Source organism: Falco rusticolus, chromosome 2 (assembly GCF_015220075.1).
Source record: "Falco rusticolus isolate bFalRus1 chromosome 2, bFalRus1.pri, whole genome shotgun sequence".
Taxonomy (NCBI): Eukaryota; Metazoa; Chordata; class Aves; order Falconiformes; family Falconidae; genus Falco; species Falco rusticolus.
In genome coordinates, this window is record NC_051188.1 from 28,510,272 (window position 1) to 28,536,149 (window position 25,878).

The 25,878-nt window shown below is 37.1% G+C and overlaps 1 protein-coding gene across 2 annotated transcripts in view; it reads left to right on the top strand.

The window, feature by feature from the left end:
* The window catches only part of COG6 (component of oligomeric golgi complex 6), a 59,484-nt gene that overhangs the window by 22,233 nt on the left and 11,373 nt on the right, over positions 1-25,878 (top strand). For both annotated transcript variants that reach the window (XM_037376885.1, XM_037376886.1), the window contains exons 9-15: positions 3,390-3,518; positions 3,631-3,722; positions 7,999-8,063; positions 12,105-12,196; positions 13,861-13,978; positions 24,012-24,143; positions 24,682-24,849. In XM_037376885.1, coding sequence (XP_037232782.1) covers positions 3,390-3,518; positions 3,631-3,722; positions 7,999-8,063; positions 12,105-12,196; positions 13,861-13,978; positions 24,012-24,143; positions 24,682-24,849 — 796 coding nt within the window. The remainder of the gene's footprint in view (positions 1-3,389; positions 3,519-3,630; positions 3,723-7,998; positions 8,064-12,104; positions 12,197-13,860; positions 13,979-24,011; positions 24,144-24,681; positions 24,850-25,878) is intronic.

The following is a 25,878-nucleotide window of genomic DNA, read 5'->3' on the forward strand; positions in this document are numbered from 1 at the left end:
TTTAATCTATATGAATTGTCAATTGCTGCTGCTCTCATTGTAAGGTGTTTCTGAAGAACAAAATGCTGTCCAAAGTATGTGATTGTCTAAAATTCCCAAAGTGAAAAATTGATAAAGGCTAATTAGGTCTTATTGAAGTGCTTTTGGTAGTAAGAATGTCTTCCATTATGAGTTATACAGTAATCTATTAAAAACAGTCTGCTAAATGTGGGCCATTAAAGCGTAGGGGTATTTACATATTAAAAATATACTACTGTTCGGTTCTTGTTCAGAATTTGCTGAAGCAACTTCTTAATGTAAACGGAGTGGTACTTAGTAGAGACAACTTAACCACGAGGTGGCACTGTAAGAACTGGTTTTATTGGGGTGACCATACATGAAGAGGTATTTATTATGCTGCTTTGCTTTTTAAGTTTTTTTTTAAAAATGCATTCATCACACTTTACAACTATTGCAAATTACTTTTAGCCACAGGCACCCAAGACAGCAGAGTACTAGGCGGTCTTCAAAAGGCTAGCCTTACCTTTAAGGGTGTCAAATGTGTGAAGCTGTAAATCTCCGTGGAGCTCTTCACAGGGAAAATGCATAGTGCAAGTGGACAAAAATTCTGTCAGTATGAGAGAAGAGTGCGCATCTCAACATGCTCAGTGAGTTCTGCTAGTCAATGTGAGGGAGAGGTGGTGTCGCTTGACCACTCCAGCTATGGCATGTAGTGTGTTGCAGTACGTTGGGCCACAGCTGGGGATTGCAGAATCCTTTCTTGCATCCTCTCCTCCAGGCCTTCTTTGACAGCTGCAAAGGATCAGTAACAATTATGTTCACAACATTTTATAGGATTCTTTATAGATACAGTTTATATTTTCTGTAATAAATATTTTGTTAAAGTATGTTACTTTCAAACTTCATGAAGCCATTGTTTTGCTTTCTTAATATTTATGGGATGGACACACACACACACACACAGAGACTTCCCCCCCCCCCCCTCCCCCCATCTTTTGTATATCCACAGCTGGCCAGTTTAAAATGGATTTGCAAAAGAGGCTTTATCTTATTTCTGACACCTCTCTCACAGTCAGCAGAACTAGCATTACCAAAGGGAGAACTTTATAGGTAGAACTTTCCTTCTGCCAAAAAGGCAAAGTAACCGTTGCTGTAGAAGATGCAGCTGTATGTCTCTCATCATAGATTATCGTGATTAACTACTTGCTACAACAGTATTGTCAAAATTGCAGTACTGATGCTTTCCACCTTAGATCTTAAGATGTAGTTTAGTCCCTTCCAAAAATTTTTGTATACCTTTAGTATGTAACAAACTGCTGAGTTTAAAATGTAAAAAACATGTCAGAGGAGAATGTTGGGTTTATGCATATAAGCACTGCTGTATGAACGAAACACTTTTCCTCTGAATCACTGCCCTTGCATCTGATAAAAATTATGATTTGGTTGGGTGAAAGCGAGTAAGATGGAGAAGGGCAGTTTAGAAACAAAGCTACACATTCTTGTTTTCTTACATTGACTTAAGTCTTGTGAACTTAAAAGTGGCAGAAAGATTACACTGTGGATGGACTTTTGGGAACTGCAGTCAGTAGGGATCTGAAATAAACATTTCAGTTTGGTTTTCACTTCCTGGTTCTAACAGAAGAATTGAAAACTGTTGCGTAGAAAATACATGGAGTCATAGCTCAGAGCAGTCTTCCTCTTCCATCATCACTCAGAGCTTTTTCTCCACCTCCTTCCTGTCCCCCCAGTGATCATTACTTTGTTGTGTTTTTAAAAAATTGAACCTGGCTTGAAAAGAATCCAACTATTGGTTTGTTCCCTTAACATGAATAATATGTAAGAACAGTAGTAAACACTGTGTTTCTAGTGTAAATAATAGTTATTACTAAATTTTTTTAGGTGCAGGATTTTATAATAGTTATACCCTGTTCTACTGAGAGCAAAAGGAAAATTAGTAGTTTTATTTTTCTTTTAAAAAAGAAAATCATCATTATTAAATGCTGTTTTCAAAACTAGTAAGATCACAAGGTCTGTTTTACTGCTGCATTTTAAATGTTCTATTATATAGCTGTTAACTGGAGGGGAAGAAAAAAAGCTTAGCTGGTTTCTACAAACACTTGGAGATTTTTCACTGCAGTACTGCTACTCCTGGCCTGTGGGTAGTCAGCAGATCACAGATCTCTTCCACTTTTAATTGCATAATTTTTTTGTAAATAGTAATTTATTAAAGACTGTTTTTCATTAGACTTTTTAGTATAGCAGATAATTATTGTCTGAGTTAACAAATACAGTGTATGAAGAAAAACATTTAAACAGAAACTTTCGGGCTCTTCAGCGTGGTTTTTTGCCCTCTCTCAAATAGTAATGTAGATTGAAAAGAGCAAAACTGAACGTTCCCATGGACTTCTTATAGCATTATAGAAATCTAATTGAACTTAACATGGAACATACTTGAAACAGTTTGGTTTGTGTTTTTTTTTTCTTCACACCTGTTAATCATGAATGCAGTACTCATTTTACTTCAGTCAGTGAGTAATGTGTTTTATTATTAATATTTTTATATCTGTTCAGCTGCTTGGTGTCATTGGTAAGTGACACCATTCTTACTCTTTGGCATTTCTTCAGTTGTATTAGAAAAATAAACTGTCACTTATTTTCTTTTTCTCCTTCGTAATTTATGTGTTTTGTTCAAAATGTTAAATTCATTTTTTCAAAAAACAGAGGTGTTGCATGGCTTGCAAAAATCCTGTTTTTAAGCAGATGTAGCAGGGATGTTAGCAGTGTTCATTTCCCATCTTTCACCTGCTATCGTGCTTTAGCCCCAGCAGGAAGGTAAACTGCTTCAAAAGTGAGCCACGAGTGTTCTTGGTACCTCCTTTACTACCGGCAAGCCATTTGAGATTATGCACTCTGGGCTGTAATTGTCCATCCATTAAATATCTAAGACTCATTTGATTAAAACCACTGAACAACTACCAGATGAAAATAACTCTTTGCTACTAATAATGTGGTAACCTAGAAGGAGGAGAAAGCCTTGTGTTGCAGTGCAGTAAGTTGCTGCTTCTGTCAGTCGGCTTGACCACATGTGAACAGGAGTCCTAAACCTGTCTATACAGGCTTATATATACAAAAATAGAAAAGCTGCTTTTTCATTTACTTACTTGTGTGGGGTAAGAAAAATGGAATGGGAGGACCAAGGAAAAGCTATCTTTAGTATCTGTTTAGAGGAGTCAAGAAAATCAGATGGTTTTGAATGCTTCATAGTAGAAGTATTGACACAAGATTTCTAGAGCTATAAAAATGGTTGTGTTAACTGAGCTAAAAGTTGAGCTAATAAGCTGCGATGAGGTGAACTGTTTGTTTTACCCATTTTCATGTTTCATTAACAGGTACACGCTGGATGAGTTTGGAACAGCTAGGAGGAGCGCTGTAGTCCGTGGCTTTATAGATGCTCTTACTCGAGGAGGTCTGGGAGGTACTCCCCGCCCTATTGAAATGCACTCCCATGATCCTCTGAGGTACAGTACAAGCAAGAATGTATATCAAGTAATCCTTTTTTTGCCTGTTGGCACTTTAAATGCCTGACACCATAAACCAGTGATTTACAGAAAAATTTCTGTCTTTATTTAGGTATGTAGGAGACATGCTGGCCTGGTTGCATCAAGCTACAGCTTCTGAAAAAGAACACTTAGAAGCTATGTTAAAGCTTGTAACTGTTCAAGGTACTACTAGATTTTAAAATACAAATTGGAAAATGATAGGAACTAAGTCTGTGATAAGTCAGAAAGTGTGATTTATTTCTTAGGCTGGGCTTCAGTTATGAGAGTCTGAGCTTAGATTTTCCTAGAAATAAGTTCAGAATACCTGGTGGTTACATTTTGCCAAAAGAAAGCCCTTAACAAAGAAGAGTATTTCAACATGCACTCTTTTCATTTTACTGTGCTTATAATAGATTTACACAGAAATTACAAAGGGACATATTTAGACTGTGGTTGACAGTTCAAAAATTATCTGTAATGTATATGAATACATACCTTTCTGAAAACATTATCATAGGGTTGCTTATTGATATTTTGAGGATTCCTGTTATGCCTTGCTTGCTTGTTTAGTAATTTTTAAAAACATAATTCCTCCTTTCTATAATTCTCTTCCTTCTATGGTACAAGTAAAATGGAATTTTCTTTGGTCATGTATCATAAGTTTATGGAGGTCAAAGTAGGCCACTCATAGACGTGTGAAGCTTTTTAATATCAAAGCTGTCCTTCATTAACAGGACTACAAATGCTCAAGCTTATTCTTCAGCCCCTTTTCTCCGTTTTAAGTACCTTTATCCTGTAGAAGCTGTAGTATGATTGACCTCCATAGCTTCAGCCAAAGACTTGTTTAATAAATTAAGCATGTCTACTGAGTTATAACAAACTTGAACTTACATTGGATCTTCATCTGGTGAGCTCTTCAGACTGTATGTCCTGAGTCCTGTGCTGGGATTTAAAGTGAATATGCATTCTCATTTTCCTTACTGCTGGAAGTATTAATTGACTTTCCTAATAGTTTATGAGCAAGGAGGCTGTTTAGGAGCTGTTGTAAATCAAACTGAAGGAATGCTGGTTTGTAACTACAGTTAAAGCACACGATAGAAGTAAATTTAGTATTATTTACTGACAGTATCTCAGGGAGGCAGGAAAGCAGGCCTCATGATGGTTTTATGGTATAGAAGAAGGAATGGCAGTTCTTTGTAGATGACTGATGGTTCTGCTGTAACTGGAGAGTTCTTCAGGAAAAGCTGGTCTCATGGAGGACGTTACTATAACGACTGGGCTACTGCTGCTGTCCAGACTTGTATTTGGCTCTGAAATTCTCCCACTTCTTCATGCAGTGCTTTATTTAACTATTAAATCCCTTGGCCTTCTGACAGGATGTCCGGCTGATGTACTATGACCACATAATTAAATATATTTAGAGCATTTCAGCTATAGATCAGAGTAAAATACTTGAGAATATGGAAATTATAAATGTTTTGGGGAAATTAAAGAAAAAATCCCCAGGCCAAAACTTTTTTCCCAAGAGACAAGTATCAACAAGAGATGGAATATTTCTGTCTGAAGCAAATCGTGTGTTTTGTTAAGCTCTCCAGGAGTAGGTTTGTCATCACAGTTTGCAAGAAATGTAAAGAGGGATTCATAGCTTCGTATTGGGAACAACAGTACCTGGGAGGTGCATCTTTGGGAAAATTTTTTGATGATAAGGGTGGTTATATGCCAAGGTCAATAAGACAAAACAGTACTTAATGGGATACCACCAGTTTAACAAGAACCGTTTATGGGAAGTTGAACCTTATGAAGTACCTTGGGATTATAGGCTTTATATAAATACAGATCCTGAGTTGGTAGTGGCTAATCAGTGAGAACAGTGTCTGTGGTACTGGGAGATTCAAGTTAAATTCCCTGTGCTATCATACACACTTCAGGTGCCTGATTGTGCTGGCTACAGCGGAGATTGAGTTAATTTCACTTAGCAATTTAGAGTTGTCATCTTGTTTATTTGACAGATATTTGCATCTCCAGAGGGCAGATCTTCCCAACAGAAGTTAGGTCTAATGTAGGCATTTCTGCAGACTTTCATCACAGCTGTTTGGATTTTTTTCCTGTTCCCTATAGAGGGAGCGCAAGCAACTACTACAGATAAAGACCACCTAAGTGAGGGTCTAAAGTTAGGTCAGTCAAGTGGTTTAACTTTAATTTCAACTTGAGTAGCTTTCTGCAGAGGGAACTGGTTTTGTTATAATTGAGGTGTCTCTGTTCTGAGTTCAGATTTCTGTTTAAATTCTCCTATAAGCTCAGTGTAATTTCAGGATTCTGGAGAACATGGTAAATCACAGCTACACAAAAAAGTCCCATCTCTTCTTAAAAAAAAGAACCCACAAAAAACCGCACAGGTATAGCTATAGGTGATGTAGAGGTGAATTTGGTCTCAGTAGAAGAAAAATCACGTGAATGCTAAGTTTTTGGAGAAATGTTCCTATCCCGGTTTTTACTTTAAAGAGAACAAACTATGTAGTCCATAATTAAGTATGTAAGAATAGCTTTTAGAACATTTTAAAATTTTAAGATTGTAAATCTTAACTGTTTAAAATTAACCTGACCAAAAATGTTATTAAAATTTTAAGCACCAAACACATTCAGAAAAGTTTAACTGTTTTGCATTGTGCTGGGCAAGCATTAAGCATCTGGTTCTCCTCTTTGGAGCGTAGGTATTCTGCTAACAGGAGCCTTCCAGTCTTACAGAGGGCTTCCACTTGAAAGAAAGAATTGCAGGCATTCTTTTTAAGAGATGCAGTAGAAACCTATTTTTCATGGAGTTACAGGAACCCAGCTGGAAAGCAGAAGCCAAATGAACTCCAGGAAGGATCTCTCCCTTAGAGAAGGGTACACAGAGAAAAATGATATGTGGTGTAGCAGGCAGCCAGAAGTACATTTTCAATAATAAACTGTTCTTTAAAAGTGATGCTGGGTCTCTGAGGTTTATTCCACATTTTTTTTATGTCAGTGTGACATACTAATACTTGCAACTGTTATATAAGCCATTGTGCTGGAACATTTCTTTTTCATGTTTGCTGAATCTAAAATATTCTAATTGGACATGAAAATATATTTGAAGGCACAAGCATGTGATATATCAAGATTGTAATTCCATGTCCTTTGATATTTGAACTTGTATATTTTTTCAGCTAAACTTTCATACCCAGCAACTTGTTAAATCAGTCTGATCTAGATACACTATTGCAAATATGTGCTAGGTGCTTGTTATATTGATGAACAGTAAAAGTGTGACTGTTCCTCCTAAAAAATCTCTAAGTTGTTAGGGTGTATCTGGGAGCTAGCTTTTACATAACAGACGATGATACATCTTGTGGTTTGTAATCTTGCTTTCTTCCTTGATATCAATACTCAAACATAAAAAGATGGTTTTATTACCTTACCGATTTAGTATGCTGAAATTCTTACAGCCACCACACTGAATTCAGTTGTTTCTGCTTATGTGCCTTTTCACGTATCTTGGTGTAAAGAGACATTGACACAGATCTCTGATCTTTTGTAATTTTTACTCTCAGAGGTAATCTATTTTAGTCTGAAATAAGATCTGCAAAATATAGCTTCAGGTCACCTGATTTCTATCACATGTCACAGTCAGTTTGTTTACTGTTCATTGCATGGGTCCCATCTGAAGATGAACTCCTGTTGACAAGTTTTAAATTAGAATTAAAGTATTGCTTTCTCCATAAATCTATTCTGAGTTGTTACTGAAGTGAGAGCTTGAAGATCTGTTGCTTTCAGTTTGATTGATTTATGACAGTACTGGTTGCCATGCAACAATTCATTTGTGTTCCATGGTAAGATAGGGCAATATTCTCTTTTGTATATAATTCTGTAAAAGATGAGTTTCAATTGCTGCTGGGGCGGAAGCATTTGGTAATGCTGCAGCGCTCAGCAGCGTGGAGGTACTTACATGATTTAATTCGTAACAATGCCATGAACACATCGGTACCAAACACTGACAGACCCATGTATTTATGGTTCAGTCCTTTTGAAATGGTACGTACTGTTGCTCCTTGAGCATCTCACTGGCCTCCCCCCCCCCCCCCCCCCCATTTAACTTCATGAAGTGCTAATATTGAGCCTTACTGTGACAGCTTCTTGCTAGATCATTTATTCTTCCCATTGCTCCTTCTTCCTCAAATCCCCAGGCACTATGCTGCACTAGGAGCAATTGCATAGCATAAGGTAATGACTCTCCCGGACTCCTGTTTTGTCATGCAGCTATTTTTTAATGGCTAGATTTGAAGTTCAGTGGAGGTGTAAACTAGTCTTGTGGAGAAAAGAACACGCAGTTCATAATGCTTTTTATGGAGGAGTAGCTTCTACATTTGTTTGTTTTATAGTCTTGAAGAAAAGAGAATTACATTTGCATAATCTTAGCATGTGTTTGCATTAACTGTAGGTGTGGAAGAAAATATTCAAGAAGTAGTTGGGCACATCACAGAAGGTGTCTGCAGGCCTCTGAAGGTGAAGTATTTTGTTTTCCTTAGCATTCTAAGTGTAAAAATTGTTCTGTCATGTCCCCATCTCTACAATGTATTTTCATTGCCCTTGGTTAAGAGTTAGATTCATTCAACTATGAGCTGTCATAAACCCCTTCAAAATTAAGGATTCCATAGTTCACAGATACCTGGCTTAAATAGTCATACAGTGAGAGATACTAGGATACTAAATCTGTATCTTCATTTTGGTTTACTTTTCCTACGTTCAGGAGCGCTTATGTACAAAAATTGAGCTGTGGGATAAGTATAAAGGTATGGCAGTGGTGGGTCAAATGAAAAATCAATTAAATTTACTGCCCTGTTTTTCATATTGACCATTAACATATGCTTAGGCAACAGTACAGGTTATGCAGTTGTGCCATGTTACTTCTGTAGAAGTTTCCTTGCCTGTTTATGGGCATACTGAGGACTTACTGAGCCATAGCTACTGTCTTTGTATTTAATAGACTTCAGTAGATTTTTCTTGCCTGAATACGTCAAGTTGTTATAAAAGGTTGATGTTCACAACATATCCTGCGGGAGGGAAGGGCACAGTTTAACTGTATGCTGTGTAAAAAGCCAACTCCTTTTGTTTTTCTTTTGTTAAATAACTCCAGCTCTTGTATAGAAAGAGACTGTGGAAAATAGTTGCCTACTTACCATGTTTAAGCTACCCTGCTTTGCTCTATTTCTGTTGCATCCCTCCATGGTTGTCCTTTTTCAAGCTACAGCCTTAGTCAGTTTAGGGACCCGTTTGATAGAAGTCATTAATAATGATACATCAAGTGGTTGGCTGTGTTTATTTATTGGATGTGCTTCACTTAAGCACAAAATAAAATAATCAAGGTGATGAAGCTGATACCAATAATTGCCTGACCATGCAGTGTATAAATCAGTGTTTGTAAAGTTAAATCTACTGTACTAGATATTATTATAATAAATTTCTCTTAGGATGCTGTAACTATAACAACTGTGTCCAGTTACCAAATGTTTAGTCTCCAATGTTAACAGGTAGATTTTGAATACTACATGTAAGTTCCTGGTAAGAGAGGGAGAAGGTCTGAAGAGAGGTAAAAATCAAGAAAGTGTCATTTAGAATATCACAGAAAGGTTGAGATTGGCAGTGACCTCTGGAGGTCATCTTGTCCAAACTCCCTGCTCACGCCAGGCCACCTAGAGCTTCTTGCCCAGGACAATGTCCAGATGGCTTTTTGAGTATCTCCAAGGATGGAGACTCCACAGCCTCTCTGGGAAACCTGTGCCAGTGCTCGGTCACCCTCACAGTAAAAGTGTTTTCCTGATGGTCAGTCAGAACTTCCTGTGTTTCAGTTTGTACCTGTTGCCATATAATTATGATCATCCTTCATAGTCTTTGGTTTTTTTGACTTGTTGAAAAACACCTGTCTTATTAGACAATTATCATAGCTGTTTTTGTTTGTTTTTTTTAAGATATTTTCCAAGCTTTCTGTGTTCTTGCATGCTTTAATTCTGTTAATACTGAATACTGATGTTTGGGTTCAGTATTTCTCTGCATTCCAGCAAAGTAATTTGGGATAGAATCAAACCTTTGTGTTAATCAGTGTTTTGGTCTTGATTTGAGTACTTGTACAGTTTGGTACAGAATACCTTCCATTTTGATTGCCAGACTCTTTACACTTGTGTGCTTCTGCTATCTGTAGATACAGCTCCAGAAGTATTGTCGGTAGTTAGTTACTGTGCTAATAAAAATGAAAAAACCTAAAAGAACAATAAAAGACTTTCCATTGTATTCTGTATTTTAACAGAATGCAACTTACGGTAATTCACTGCCAGACTAGACTTCCCAATGTAAAATATGCAGTATTTTGTTTGTTTGTTTATTGTTTTCCCTGGGGAAATCTTCCATAGCAAAAAAAAATAGGCAGAAACCCCCCCCCCCAAAACCCCCAAGCAGAAAAGCTTTCATACAGTGCAGTTAGATAATTGCAAGCCATCGTGTTGAGAGGAACAACAAAAGCAGACTCCGTTTGGAGGACTATTTTTTTCTACAACATATTGTTCTTTCTGATGATCACCCACAATAAGAAAAATAACTGCATTAATTTTGGGGAAGACACTCTTTGTTGTAGTTTGTGGCACTACAGTATACTGCTTTTGTAGTGGATTTCTGGTGATGTTTGAAAACCTGTCACTTGGAGTTAAGTTGATCCTGAAGTTTGAAATAGCCTTGATAAAAGCCTAATCACAGAATTTCCACGAGCACTTTTACATACTTACAGAATCATGTAGAATTTTCTTACTGGTTTATGCTGTTCTACGTGAATGAACAATATGATAACAGTTTCCTTACCTCTGAGGAAGGATTATGCTTACATGCAGTATAAATCGTCTACATTTCTTACTGATAGTTGGTTTGAGTTTTAGGCATCCAAGTGAAACTTGAGTACTCACTGCGGTAGATCTCACCACAGGCCTCTCATTTCAGGTGGAAGTAGGAGGACCCTAAAAAATATTTAGATTAAGGTCCTTATCTTTTCTATAGTACTTAAGATGAGGTCAAAATTAACCGTATGTTTTTGATGCCTTACATAGACGACAGGACATGTAGGATTAAGAAATGGTGTGAGCTGTAAGTCCAGGACTTCCCTGAGCAGGTTAGATTGAGTTACTTGCAAATTTTGCTTCTCCTGTACAGTGAAGACTTCAGTATGGGAAGCAGCAATGCTTCTTTTCCTGCTTTGTGTTTTTAATTTTAATTGTTGTTTCCTAACCCTGGCATCTTTTGGTCTTTTTTTATTTCTCTCTACTTCTGCCTATTCTGTCTTTCACAGTTTTTTTTCTTCAGTCATTGCTATTTTATTATTTTTTTTAGCAATATTTTGGTCTTTTTATTTTTCCCCAGCCTGCCATATTCTGTTTTGCTGTACACCTAGACTATACTCTGTATCCATGACTAAATGATCTTTTATTTAATATTGGAGACAGGTAATTATATAAAGCTTTGTATATACGTATGCATTGTAGAGCAGAGTTCACCTGAATGTTGAAATTAACCTTGCACATTGAACATTGTGAATAAGAGTCAAAAGTTATTCTTGGTTTTTGGGCTCTGACTTAGATGCAAAGGCAGAGAGGATTGAGGAAGCGTAATCTTGGTAAATTCTCCCTGCAGCTGGCTCTGACAAGAGGACACTGCTGCACATCATGTTCCATTGAACAGCAGACAAATAACTTGGGAGAGCGACTGTTGCTCTGTGTGTAGCCCTTTCATGCGCAGGCATGTGGGAGAACAGTGCAGTGATAAGCACTGTCAGTCACTGCTTCATAAGTGCCCAAAGATTGACCCTGGGGCAGCGTTTTATGAATGGATTGAGACTGTGTTCACCATGGAGACAAGACATCAACTGTCCAACTATAAAGACAAGCCAGCACTGTTCTGGCCTGTGTAGCCATATCTCCTGGTTGAGATAAACAGTCAACGTAACTGATCATTAGTCAGAAATATATCTAATTAAATATGAGTAGGAGGTATATAATCTCTTCTTGAAGTGAAGAAGAAGTTAATCCAGGTAAGACTTTGTCTTTTAGGTAAAATATCTAATACTTTGGATGTTCTGAATTGCTGCATGATGCTAATGATCAACTGTTGAGGCATAGGGATTTTGCAGCTTTGCAGCTGTTCTTGCTATTCAGTGCTGAGGAGAATTCCAGTATGTACTGGTATTAATCCATGAAATGATCTCATCATTTTGAAATTTTCACTAACCAATTGCAACAAAAATCTATATGGAAACATGATTTTTATAATTTTTAAATTATTTTTTTTTTAGCTAGAATACATATACCCGCTTGTTTTCTACCCAGAGGCTTGGCAACCAAGAAGCTCTGGTTCTAGCAGAATGTTGTAGTTAACTGGACATTCTCTTTTTACATTTATTTCTGGTTAAATTTATTTTTCCAAAATCAGATATTTATTGCATATAAAATCATAGAAGTTGGCTTTTAAAATGTATGACCTGAAGGATGCTTGTATTTCTTTATTCTGCAGGTTAGAATTGAGCAGGTGATTGTTGCTGAGCCAGGAGCAGTTTTGCTGTACAAGATTTCTAATCTTCTCAAGTTCTACCACCATACAATCAGGTATGCAAAATTACGAAGTATATTAAATATGTCTTTTTTAAATTGTATATATAAAGATTAATACAGTAAAAAGAGTATTTTTGTGGCTTGGTTTTGGTTCTGTAGTACGAAATCATGGAGGAATGTGCATGACGCCAAGTAGATGACATTTATGTGTTGTCATTCCTCAATTCATATCAAATCTGCTTTGGAATATAGCATCAGTTTGCCACAGGAACTTTCTTTGTTGTTCTGTGTAGATAATAGTATACAAAAAAATGTACACAAAACATTCAAGATGACAGTCAAGTCCCCTTTGAGAAAAAGTTAGAATTAATTACCTCTAGAACTTCAGTTTTTCTTTTCTTCCTTAAATAACTGTGTTTTAATACTATTTTTTCTAAATATGCACTCACATTTTTCTACTGGGAGAATGCATTTCTTGTTCCATATCTAGCTGTTGAGGGTGCACCGATTATCTTCCCATCTTCCAGATGCCACCAGGAACATAGAAACTGGAGAAAAACCAGAACTGCTTGATTTTATACTTTGTGCCATTTGCAGTAGTTCATTTTGGTTAGAAACAGCCCTGGGCTGAACTGCTGCAAATTTGAATCACTGATACTATTCCTTGAGCATCTTTTCTGTCTGAAAAGACATGTAGATGTTGGGCAGACTGGAATAAGTGGTTCTTGGGCACCTCCCACTATATTTGAAATCCTCAGTTGTGATGGCACTACAGATCAACAGTAAAACACATATAAGACTTATTCCAAAGTTTATTGTAAAAAACCCGCACAGCCTGAAAGATTTTTTGCCACCCTTTTTATGTCTCCAAAGTTAGTGTTCCTCAGTGGTTATATAACTTGGTGTAATTGAAAATGTGATGTTAAAATGGAAGGTCTTTGGCAGTCTTATGTTTTGCTTTCTGTCTTGTTTATGATACATTGTTTAATGACCACTGAAGTAACTTCTGCTAGCTGAATAATTTCCCCTGTAAGGGAAGTGAAACTTTGACTAATGAAGAGAAAGTGCAGTCTGAGAAATGATCTATTAAATGCAACAAGATTTAATCTGAAAATCAGGCTACAAGTTTGAATTAGTCTTATTATGATGCAGGGAATTTTCACTGCCATTTTTGGGGCTTAAAAGCACTTTTAGTTTAGACAGAAGGTGTAACTGTGAGAAGAACATTGTCGTGTAGCATCATTTAAGGCTTACGCTGTGTTCATGCTAAGTGTAATAGCTTGACACTTGAAATGGCAAGGCATGAATTCTTACATTTTTGGAGATGTCTAACTTCGCAATGAAGAAAGAAGAGAGATGATGCTATCCCTAAAGGACAGTATGATGGAATAGTTAGCAACCCTTTTTGTTTATGTAATCTGTTTTCTGTAACAAGTAGGTTTACAGAATAACAAACAAAAATCCAATAAATTTTAGAATTATACTAAAAAGTTTGTGTAAAGCTTTAGATAAGCCTGTACTTAATAGCTGCTAATGCTTGTTCTCACTGTCACTTATGAGTGAATCTCTTAGCCAATATGGAGAACTGTTCCATGCAATTATTTGTTGTAAATTTTCAACTTTGAAAATAATTGTATTTGAAATAGTCTAAAGTATCTGACCCTGTCATGCCCTGCCTCCCCTTCAGATTATTTCATTAATCTTAATTTTGATTTCAGTGGTATTGTGGGAAACAGTGCAGCCACACTGTTGACAACAATTGAAGAAATGCATTTGTTGAGCAAGAAGATATTCTTTAATAGCCTGAGTCTTCATGCAAGTAAACTAATGGATAAGGTTTGTTTCAAAATCAGCTTTCATGTTTCCAAACACACTTTCATTTCCCTTTTGTTGAGTAAGATTATATGATGAATAACTGTTTTATATGTCAGGTTTTCCTAAAAATTAAGTTTTCTAGTTGCTATATTTTTGATACGGAACCACTTAAAAACTTCCTGTTTAGATTTTAATGCTTTTAATAGTTTTATTTTTCTGGAAATATGGCTAAAATACTGTTCCTAGCAGTATTTGTTTACAGGGCAGTTCACACATATTTAAAATCTATGAGAAGCAACAAAATTAGGAAATTTCCCTAAGTGCAATTGAGCAAAGTCAGCTTATTGAACTAGATAATTTCTGTTAATGCATCATGAGATCAACAGGTAATTACTCATGTGCAAAATTCCTTTCTTGGAAATTATGAAATATATTCCAAGATGGTAACCTAAGCAAAAACAAAACTTGGGCTTTTCTGTCTTTTATAAAAATATTTTTTATACTATTGTATTTTTATACTATATATAAAAAATACTATATACTATTTTTTATACTATTTATACTATATGCCACATGAAGATTGCTGCTGTTAAAAGCAGTACATACATTTGTTATACCAAACAACTGTACCTAACACAGTATCAGTTTTCCTCTCCTGCTGATTGCTTTGAATTGTGTTTCAATGAACTTCCCATTGTTCAGTAGCAAGTACATTCTGATTTCTCCATGCTTTATTTGTATCATGTTGCTTTTGGTAGATCTGCCCTTTAAATATCACCTTCCTAAAATCCAAGTCAAAGAAAATCATTAGGCTACACATCCCTACACATCTGATCTTCATCCAGCATCCTTGTCTGAGATTTGCTGAGTTGACTAGACCCTAAAGCCGAGAAGAGATGCCTTTCTTTATTCCCAGTTACTGCACAACCCCAGAGTTCAACAAAGCTCTCACATTACTGGTTTTTTTTCAGTTAAAAAAAAAAGTTTGAAAGTGGAAAACAAGCAATGAGGTTTTGTAAATATATTTTAAATTATTTATAGTTAACCTACAAGAAAAATAATTTAAAAAAATACATAGATTTACCGATACTTTCTTGTGCAAAGACTTTGCTGACCATTCGGTGGGATTTTCTGAGTTTGGTTGGTGTTGCTCTGTGGTCTCAAAGTAGTTTTCTTATTTTGCACGGCTTGCATCTGGTCCCAATTTCCTGTATTTCTGCAAGGGCTGAGGAATGACTTTCTCAAAGGAGCAGTTTTTCTCCTCTTCTTCCCTTCTGTATATCCCAGTGACTCCTTTCAGTGACTTCATTCATTCATTCATTCATCAGGTTACTCCTTAGTTGCTACCAACCACAGTCCATACTGCCAAGTCCACTTAGTACATTGTTGTCGTGGAGTTTGTCTACTTGAATGTGGTGTCATTGGAATAGTAGTTCCTCTGCTACTAATGCTTCTTCAAGGATCAGTTACAGCTTGAGTTCATGAAATGGTACAATGGACAAAGACAATATGAATTTAGCAAAAAATAAAATAAAAAAATAAAGCTTATCTCTTGCTATGGGCATACGTTAGCTGTATATGAATTCCTCAGAACATTTTGTTTCGTAATACATAAGCTAGAATAAAATGTCTGTGTACCTCTTCCTTTTATGAAGAGAAATTGGTGATGGACCTTAGTGAAGGTATGTGACTGCACTTTACTTACAAAGTATATGCAAACAGAGTAGTGCTTAAAGAAAGAGGTTTTCTTGGCTTGAAACTGTAAGCCAGCTCTTCATTAATTTCTGTTGTATTTAGCTCTTCATATTTATCGTGCTGGGTCTTACATCTGTACTCAAGCAGGATCCAGCACAAGTTTTCTACTCGTGTAACTCAAAAATTTTGTAGTTTTGTTTGGGGTGATACTCTGATTTTCTGTTTGGAGATGCACAACACTTAGAAGGAGAAGGAGCAGTGACAAAGGAATTACAATCTCCCAGTTCATGGTGTGTGTTCTTCATATTGTCACTCTGGGAAGGTTGTGTAATCCTCATTGCCCTCTTAGTTCCCTTTCCCTCAGCCCCCAGCCTGGATGTAACTGGCTGTAGATGCTGCCATTGTTTTATGAAGGAGTCAAATTTGATTTTACTGACGTTAAACAAAGGTGGTGATTGCAGTGCCACCTTCAGTGGTGGTTTATTACAAATAATGAACGGCATACCAAGCCTACCATTTAATGCAAAAAGAGTGTAATATTGCTCTTTCTCATAAACATACTTTATAAATTAGATCTGAAGTACTGACAATTTTACATTGTGTATGTGCCCTATGAAGATCTTTCCTCAGGATATAATTGAGGTCAAAAGCTTAAAGAGACTCAGAAGAGGATTAGATACACGAGTAACAAAGGCCTCCATAATTATTTATTAATCTCTGTGCTTCAGGAGTCAACAACATGCAGTTGAGAAAGAGTCTTACTGTACTGAGTGTAGTTCTTGTAACTGAGAGTTTTGGACAGTCCTTTGAAGCACCTTATATTATTACCCTTTATGAGTGGACTACTGAATTGATAGAATGCTATCTTACCTCCTCATGACTGAAATTAGTTTTACTTCACAAAAAATAGAAAATTAATAGGCTGAATTACGTTTGGAGAAACATTACTTTCCATGATATAAAGACCCTATTTTAGCATAAATTTAATTATCTTCTTACCTAGTTTACTGTGTGTTAATATACAGATAACCAGCTTTTATGCCTTTTCATATGTCTTCGTTATTTTAGTACTGAATGTCACAATGCTTTTACATTTTGAGGATTCTCAAGTTTGTTCTTTGCCATAATTTCTATTAACATATGTTCAGACCAAAATTGTGTGTATGTATTAACAAGATTCTCTTCACATCCCAACCTTTTTACCAGCTTTTTGCTGTGTATGGCTGCAACTGCTTCCAGATTTTTTTTTAATTTCCAGAGAAGATTAAAGCACTGGAAAGCAGACCCTTTGTGCTTACATATGCGATTGCAGCTTCATTGCTGCTCCTGTATGTGCAGAGAGAATACTCACATGTAAAATTAGTAAATTACTTTTCACTTGGACAGTCTGGAAATCATGGTTCCTTATCTCCACTTATATTTTGCATTTTAAGGCATTGATAAACCTGTTTCAAAGAATATCAGCTGCCCATTACTTTGATTAAAGTGTGATTCTTAAGGCAATTTAAGTAACTTTGGAAATAGATTAAAATACAAATAAGGTGTTCTTAAATAAAAAATACTTATCTTTCTGTAAGCTTAAGTGCCTCTCTTGTGTAGAACACTGGAAAGTAGTAAATATCGCCTGTGTGAGTTACACTGAGATACACTCAGTATCATCAGTTGTTGCTGATAATACAAAAATCGTAAGCAAGAAGTTCTGAATGGAAATCAGTTTGACAATTTTTATTTAATTTAAAGAGAATGTAAATGCTTTCTTAACTGCTGTCTGTAGCTACAAAATTCCAGAAGATTGTGAATTTGTAACTTTACATGGGTTTCTTTAGCCCTGTGCAAATTTTCTTGTGCTGTAGTGTGGGGACTACTGCCTAGAAACAGTGGTGTGTTACTGTGTCTTGCTGTGGTATGTTTTCTTAATATCTGCAGTCTTACCTAGTAGTTGGTAGACCAGAATTGTGTTTAAGCAAGCCTTTTCTCTTAATTATAGCTAGTTGAGAACTTTTTTTTAGACAAAGCAAGTTTTGTTAAATATGCTAACTCCTCGAGATCCTTTCCTTTGGATGTAGACAATTGGCAGGATGGTAATTTGACTCTGATGTCCTCATCACCACTGACAATTTAATTCCCTAGGTTATTGATTATGCAGAATTGAGCATTGCCTTCACACTGCCTGGGATTTAATTTCTGAAGCACAGTGGGAAACTGAGACTTCAGGCTGTTCTTTCTAGGACAAGAAAATAGCTTCCCCATCACATCAGTTTTTGAGAAGAGTCCCGTATTACATAAGGAGTGTCACAAGCACAGAGCTGTATGGAAGCTTAAAGGTAGTCTTAGATCAGGATTCTTCCTCTTGGTTGTCAAACCATCAGTGTAAATGGTACAGGGAAATCCCTAGTTATTTCACAGTACTTACTGGTTTGCTCAGAAGCACTTCCCTGTGAACGTTTTTTTCATTACATCAAAATCTCAAGCATCCTGGTCGTAATCTGAAAAGAAGGCAGTCAGCTCTTCAGTCTTCTTTATGGTGTTCTCGTTCAGACTTCTTAGGTAGCTCTTTATGATCTGAAATCAATGTAACAGAAATACTCTGCACACTGCCTGAATGTAAGGCCGTTGGTATCAAAGGAAGGCAGTGCACAAGGAAGTCTCTTTGGCTCCATGCTCCTTGAAACCTGTTGTGAAGCTTGGTAACAGAATCATTGCAAAGGCATTTTGTTTCCAGGATTTAAAGTGCTATTCACAGCTTTGAGATTCTCAGGTCATTCTAGAGCTCGATGCTAACATTATGTAGAAACTGTGCATCACCACCCTTCTGTGTCACTGAAGGTTCAGTGCCACTATCTCTCCTTTGTGCTGTTTGCTCTTACCCTTCAGAGGCAGTTGGGCAGTCTTGCTAGTGCTTTCTAGCACTGGTAGCAATTGGTTGGTTCGGTTCTTCTTTGTTCGGCCGGAACATTTTCTGGCTAGTGTTAGTGTCCCTGTGCTGGAAAAGTGTGTTTGTACTTGTTTCTTTTTAGCTTTCTTGAACCCAGCCATGGGTGTACCAGCTATGTGAATAGAGCAGATTAGAATTGTAAATTCAATCCTTACATATCCTTTCATATGTTTCCTTTGACCCTGCAATAATAAATCAAATGTTTAGGCGTTTGGGATTCTGCTTGTGTTATTCACTGTCTGGATCTAATTTAGAACATCCTGGTACAGATTACCGTTTTACAGATGATGATAAATCCAGGAGAAAATGCTAAATGAAAATAATTATCAGAACAACAGAAACTGTTCCAGTGAAACTGGAAGCAAAGTTCAAAGTGCCTAATGCACTGGAGTGGAATGGACTGCTCTTTCAGCTCTGAATTTCTCTGAAGGAGAATTGTCATTTAAAATCGTGAGTCCACTGGTGAGACATTTTAACAAGCCTGTTAGACTAACCTATGCCAGCATGTTTTATTGGTCCAGCTAATACATTAGGAGACTTGGAATTTTCAAGCACATTTGTCCTTACTTGTACATTTGTCCATTTGGCCTCAGTAGTAATCCATAACAATTATTTAAGGAAAGAATAATTGCAAACATTTAATTAAATGGAATGAGAGTTATAATAAGAGTAGTAAAGAGAGATTATGCCAAACTAACATGTCATCTGCTGTCTGAGCTGTTAAAAGACTATTAGTAGTGTACCCCAAATCAAGTTTTGGGATTGTTATTCCTTAATGCTGTTCTTTTTAGAGTAGATGTATGGAAATTAAATGCTGTGATTGCATTATCTGTGAAGTTTGCTAGTGGGAGAGGTATTGAAACATTCCATGCAAATAACTGTGAAATTTTCTTTCATAATTTGATCCCTGTCAGAGTGAAACCCATTAGATTTTTGGGAAGCCAAATAAGGGGCAGATTAAATGAGTCTGGCTGGTAGTTGTGATCCGAGTGCTGTTGTGGTTTTCAGTGGATCCACGTGAACAAAGCAAAGCTAGCAAGAATTTTTCTGTTGTCTTTTCTGCCTAGACCAACTTGATAGCTGAGAAGCATGCTATTAGGCCTTCTACTTTGGTGATCTCTGTAGGATCCTAGTAGGGCTCAGAAAAGCTTAGGACAGCTGCTCTGAAGCTTCTCTGGTAGACGTGCACTCAAGTTTCTTAGGCTGCTGCTGCTTAACTGTAGTGAATATTGTTTCAGCTTGTAGATTGAACTTCTTTAGTTGATGCAAATCTGTTGTAACTGACAGGATGAAACATCTGGTTAACTTTGTACAAGGTTCCACATCTGTAGTGCTTTGTCTCTACCCTCTGCTGCCAGTGAGGTTTTTAAAAGACTGTATGAAAAGCTGATTAGGCCCATAAAAAAGCCGCCGACCTTTTGTTTGTTACTCTAAGCAGTGCTTTCTCTGAGGAGTTCTGTGTTTTAAATTGCCATCTTTTTTTATTTAATACTAGTATCACAGCATTGCAGAATGGATGAGTTCAGCAGGAACCTCTAGAGATCATCTAGTCCAACCATCTTGCGCAAAGAGTGCCAGCTAGAGCAGGTTGCCCAGGACTGGTTCGAGTTGAGTGTTTACTGTGTCTAAGGATGGAGGCTCCACAACCTCACTGTGCAGCTGTCTCCAGTGTCTGACCAACCTCACAGTTAAAAACTCTTTTCCTGTCTCTCAGTCTTTGCCTATTGCTTTATCACTGGACACCACTGAGAAGAGCATCACCCACTTCTTTATCCCTCCCATAAGCTATTTATACACATTGATAACATCCTTCCAAGCCTTCTTTTCTGCAGGCTGAACACAGCCTTTCCCTCTGTAGGAGATACTCCAGTCCTTTAATGAACTTTGTGGCCCTTTGCTTGACTCGCTTTAGTATGCCCATGTCTTTCTGTACTGTTAACTTTCTGATGTTCAAGTAGGAAAGTATATAAATAGTTTTGATTGCTTGCCTGTACAGTATTTTCAGTATTTGCTCGTGCATGTGTGAACTTCTAACAAAGCTGCTCTCCTTAATATCTGCTCCAGTCGTTAATAGAATTAACTGTATTTTATAGGAACAAGAATTGCACTTTTTTTTCCCATTTAACCTTCTTTGTAAGTGGGAAAGGGAAACAATTAATATATATGCTCTCTTTTCTTGGTTAGTGATACTGCCTTTTCTTTTTCGTATATTTTCCTTTGCTGTTTGAAATCTCTTGAGCTACTTGCTCTTATAGACAGAGAAGCCTGCTCTGTATTGTATATTTGGAGGAAGGTGACTGGCTTAGTTAACTGTTCCCCGCTGATGGATATGCAGAACTTCAAATGAAGATACAACCTTTTATACTAAACCTTATGTACAGCTCCTAGTATGCATTGTAATTTTAGGAGAATTTGTTTCAGTTTTGTATATCGGATTTTAAAAATTGGGAATTTCTCCTTGTTTTCTTTGAAAGTCTGAACAGCTGGTTGGCCTTATTTCTGCATGACTGAACTGCTGGTTATAACTGATTAGACACTCAATACTGTGTTATAGTATGTTTTAATGCTATTGAACTATGTTGCAGAACTTGTCTGATAATTTTTTAGTTAGCTGCTGTCTGGCTTGCAACTAAAGCATGTACTTCAAAAGTAGAATTCAGCATGCATTTCAAATCTATTTTCTGGAAATAGGATCAATTATAATAATCTCTTGGTGCATGTAAAACAATTCAGGTCTATTTTTTTTTTTTTTTTAAGAACAGCAATTTAGCTTTCACAAATTGAAGTTGGTAACGTTCCTCTATGATATGTCTGTTTTAAACTTTTCCTTTTCAATTCTGAAAAAAACCCAATCTATCTTTGTGTGTGAAAAATGAGAATTTTCAAAATTAATGTAGCGCTGCTTTAATTTTCCTTCCACCTGATAATTCTGCCTGTGTTGCAGTAGTCAGGAATTAAACTAACCTCAATAGAATCTAATGATCTAAACCTTTTTTCCTTGTTCCTTGCTCCCATCTAGAAGACAGTTGACTTTAAAAGAACAGATTAAATGAAAGACGAAGCTAATTTAGAAGCTTGTGAGCATCAGCTACTTCAGGAAACAAAAATTCTGTGCAAAGAAGCCTGAAATTAGTGCCATGATCTATGTGTGTGTTGGAAGTGAAAACTCCATCAAACTCTAGTCTCAAATTAATGCCAAAATACCCCTGAACATGGTCCAGTTCAGGTCTGGGAACAGTGTGTTCAGGGCACAATCAATACCCCCAATAATAACAGGAAGAAACAAGAAGAAAGTCACTCAGTGCTGTAAATTGCAGTAAACTTTACTGCTAATCAGCACTGAATAAGTGCTTCGTTTTGAATTACTGTTACTTCATTGCTAGAATATTTTTTTTATGCTTTCAAGACTGCATATGTTGAACAACAAGTGTTCTCTGAACCTATTAGATTTAGTTTTTCATTAGTTCCTTGAATTTAGTGTACTGTCTCTTTGAAAGTGAGAATAGAGGAACACTGAATTCAGAAGGATGAAAAAAAGTTTCTATTTGATCTGTCTTGGTAGCAGTGTGGGGACATGTACCGTACCTCAAATGTTTTAAAACACACAAAGAGTGAAAGCTAGGCCTGGCTTTAAAAGAGAGAGTTGTTTCTTCTTTCTGTGGTGGTGTGTTCCTTAGGTACAGATTATTTCCAGAAGGCTCTGCAGCAGTCCATTCTGAAAATGCCTCTTATGTTCTCCTACTTGGTTTCTTTGGCCATCAGCCTCTGCCCCTTTGATATTTTTTTTATTTCCTTCCTTGAAGCTCACACATCCACGTTATTATGGTAGTAATCAGTACTTTTCATTTGGGAAGCAGTGAAACATGTTACCTCAAGTTATGGCAGCAGAGGTTTACATTGGATATTAGGAAAAATTTCTTCACTGAGAGGGTGGTCAAGCATTGGAACAGGCTGCCCAGGGAGGTGGTGGAATAACCATCCCTGGAGGCGTTTAAAAAAACGCACATAGATGTGGTGCTTAGGGACATGGTTTAGTGACGGACTTGGCAGTGCTGGGTTAGTGGTTGGACTCTGATCTTAAACGTCTTTTCCAACCTAAACAATTCTGTGATTCTAAGTTGCCTGTGCATTGTGGGTCCATCCAAAGCTGCCTTCTTTCCTTGTTGAACTGGAGTCTTAAAGAGCGTTGCAGAAGTGCATGCTGCCTTGCTCTGCTGTGCCCAGACACTCCGAGTGAGACACACAGGCCAGTCCTGGCAGTTCTCCCTCCATCCTTCTGGAAGGAGACTGTGTCTGGAAGCGTTAGCTTATTCTGTTACTGGGGTTCTCCTTACTCCTACATGATCCAGCCAGGTCTGTGTTTGCCCTTAGATAGACCAGAGACAGGAAGGTGGGAAGAGGATTGTTGGCAGAAGGAAACGAGGTCAGCAGCCTGGGTTGTAGTAAGGGTCTGGAGGCAGTAGGAAACTCGTTTGAGGCACCACTGAACACAAGAAGATGCAACTACATTTGAAATGGAGTCTGAGGAACATGGTTTAGGAAGAAGAGGTGTGCTAGGTTTTATATTATATAAACATTTTATGAAGCACTTAATGAGTATTTGCCTGTTACAAAGAAGGGCTAAAGTATGTGAGCCTGTGTGAAAAATAGCATAGAATTTCCATCCATTTCAGGTGCTCCAACTTTTCGTAATTTGACTCAGTGTGTTTTTTCCTCATGATTTAAAAAATTTTCTTCTTTCTGTGTTTCAAACATCTGCGACTACTACTTCTGATCTTTGAGGTAGGGCTGTATTGCGTTTCTTTCGGTATCGTGGCAATTCATGTAGGTGTGCTTGAGTAGGCTTGCGCACTGTTCACTTGTGTAGTGGTAACTTAAGGTACAAACTTGCTAGTGATTAAGACAGCTCTCATACTCAGCATGATAGGGGCTGTGCAGCCTTTCAGTAGCTGCTGCAGTATGGCCCTAATATCCCTACTATCCCAGAGCTCTGCCTGCTCTAGATTCTGGAGTGTTCATAGGAGGTCTTGCTCAAAGCAAACACTGGTGTCAACAATGTGGCTATTCTTTGGCACCAAATCTACCAAATGTTGGGGTTTGGTTTTGTTTTGGTTGTGGGGTTTTTTTTACTACCAAAAATGGTAGTGTTTGGGTTTCTCTAGATCATAAAATAGGCTTAGTCTGAATGAAAGGAGAAACTCAGTTTTGCTTGTTTGTCACTGAGTGGGATGGTTATGCTGAAATTTGCAGGCAATGACTGTCTGAAACATGCTAGATTTGTCCAGTGTCAAACTAAAGTTCTACTCTGCATGGTTACAAGTAATTTTATTACTAGCTGGTTGCATTTGTGGTAACAGATTGGATGGTGTTTGCTGTAAACGAAATTAAAAAAAACCCACGCAAACAGATGATTTTGTTCTTCAGGTTGAACTCCCACCTCCTGATCTTGGCCCAAGCTCTGCACTAAATCAGACACTGAACTTGCTACGGGAGGTTCTGGCATCTCACGACTCGTCTGTTGTTCCACTGGATGCCCGTCAAGCTGACTTTGTGCAGGTATGAGAATGTTTGACAGCTCTGAAGAGGAGCAGGGGAAAAAAAATTCTGTGTAAATTAGTCTTGGTACACAAAAGATGGATGAAACATTAATCTTTTTGTCTGGTCCCATTTTGGAGCTTTCTACCAAACCCAAGTTTGTAATGTGAATAAGAGGGTGACTAACAAAGTGGATAATTACAGTGCAGTATGGACTGCTACTCTTAACGCAGTGTCTAAATTCTGTTATCCAATTACTACTCCATTAAGTAAATACACCCTCAAGATTGCACAATTACCAATTATCTAATCTGGGTTACTCTTCCTTCTGCTAGGTTGGAATCTGTTCTCAGGTTTTTATACTTTTCCCATCACTATGGTAGCTGATCACCTGCTGACAAATGCAGTAGGAAACTGCTTTCACAGCTGGAAACTCTCAGTTCTCTTTATTCTGCTTTGGGGAATAAAGTACATGATAAGAGAAACAATGAGCTTAGATGCCTTGTGTGACATGATTTCCTCCCTCCCCTCCCTCTTTTCTGTGTATTTGCTATTTTAGGTTCTGTCTTGTGTGCTAGACCCATTGTTACAGATGTGTACTATGTCTGCCAGTAATTTGGGCACAGCTGATATGGCAACCTTCATGGTAAATTCACTTTATATGATGAGGACTACTTTGGCTCTCTTTGAATTCACTGACAAACGTCTAGAAATGTTACAGTTTCAGGTAAGCTTTCACAGCCCCAAAAGAAAACAAACTTATTACTGATTTTTCCAGACTGTAAGTTGTGATGTGAACATATTTATCTTGGATAATGTTGGCTTTGGGTCAATTCTAAACCAGGGAAAGGGGCTAAGAGGGCTTCTTATCAGAGACCATAAGCAAATAGCAGGTATCAGAGCTTATTGTACCCAGCATCTTTCATTTTAAACAAGCAAAAAAATGATTAGAAGATTTGGTTTGGTTTGGTTTAGCTGCAGACAAACCCATATCAGTAAACATTTTCATTATCCTAATAATTCTAATATTTATCTGCAAATTGTTTTGAGAAGAAGCAAATAAGCTGACAGCTCAGTCAAATAGCTGTCTGTGGTCTATCCTATAGTTAACACTAGATAATTATCTAGTTAACACTAGAATATGATACAGCTGAAGTTACTAGTTCCGTCCTTCTTTCTGCCTTTCTGTTATCATTTGATTGGTTTTACCTTATGTGCCAGGATAGCCATTCATATGTGGTACCAGTTTGAAACGGAAATGCAAGTTTATAAACTATTGACTTGGGAAGACCTAGGCACTGCCCATTTATAGTTTTGCTACATAAACATCTCTGCAATGTATCTCGGGAGAGCTTTTGGAGCTGGGGGGCTTGGAAAAAAGTCACAACTTCTTATTTGAAGGCATCAGTAAAGATTGGCTGTGAGCCATTTTTTTTTGTTTTCTGCTCCTAATTAGAATTTCTAGCACCTTTTAGCTCTGAAACAAACAAAGAGACAACCCCACCAAACTGTCTGGGGCATTTCTAATTTCCGTTATCAGTTTCTTTTTCACAGTAAATGTGAAATTGATTTATTCTTCAAATAAGCAGTAGAGCTGAAGGTTACGGGTTTAACGCTATTTATTTTCTTCAGACGTTTTACCAAATACAAGAACAGACTGGAAAAAAAATATGAATCTGTAATATTATACATAAGTAGATTATTTAAGTGGAGTTAGAATGGCATATTTACTAAGAGAAACATTTTTTCATAGAAA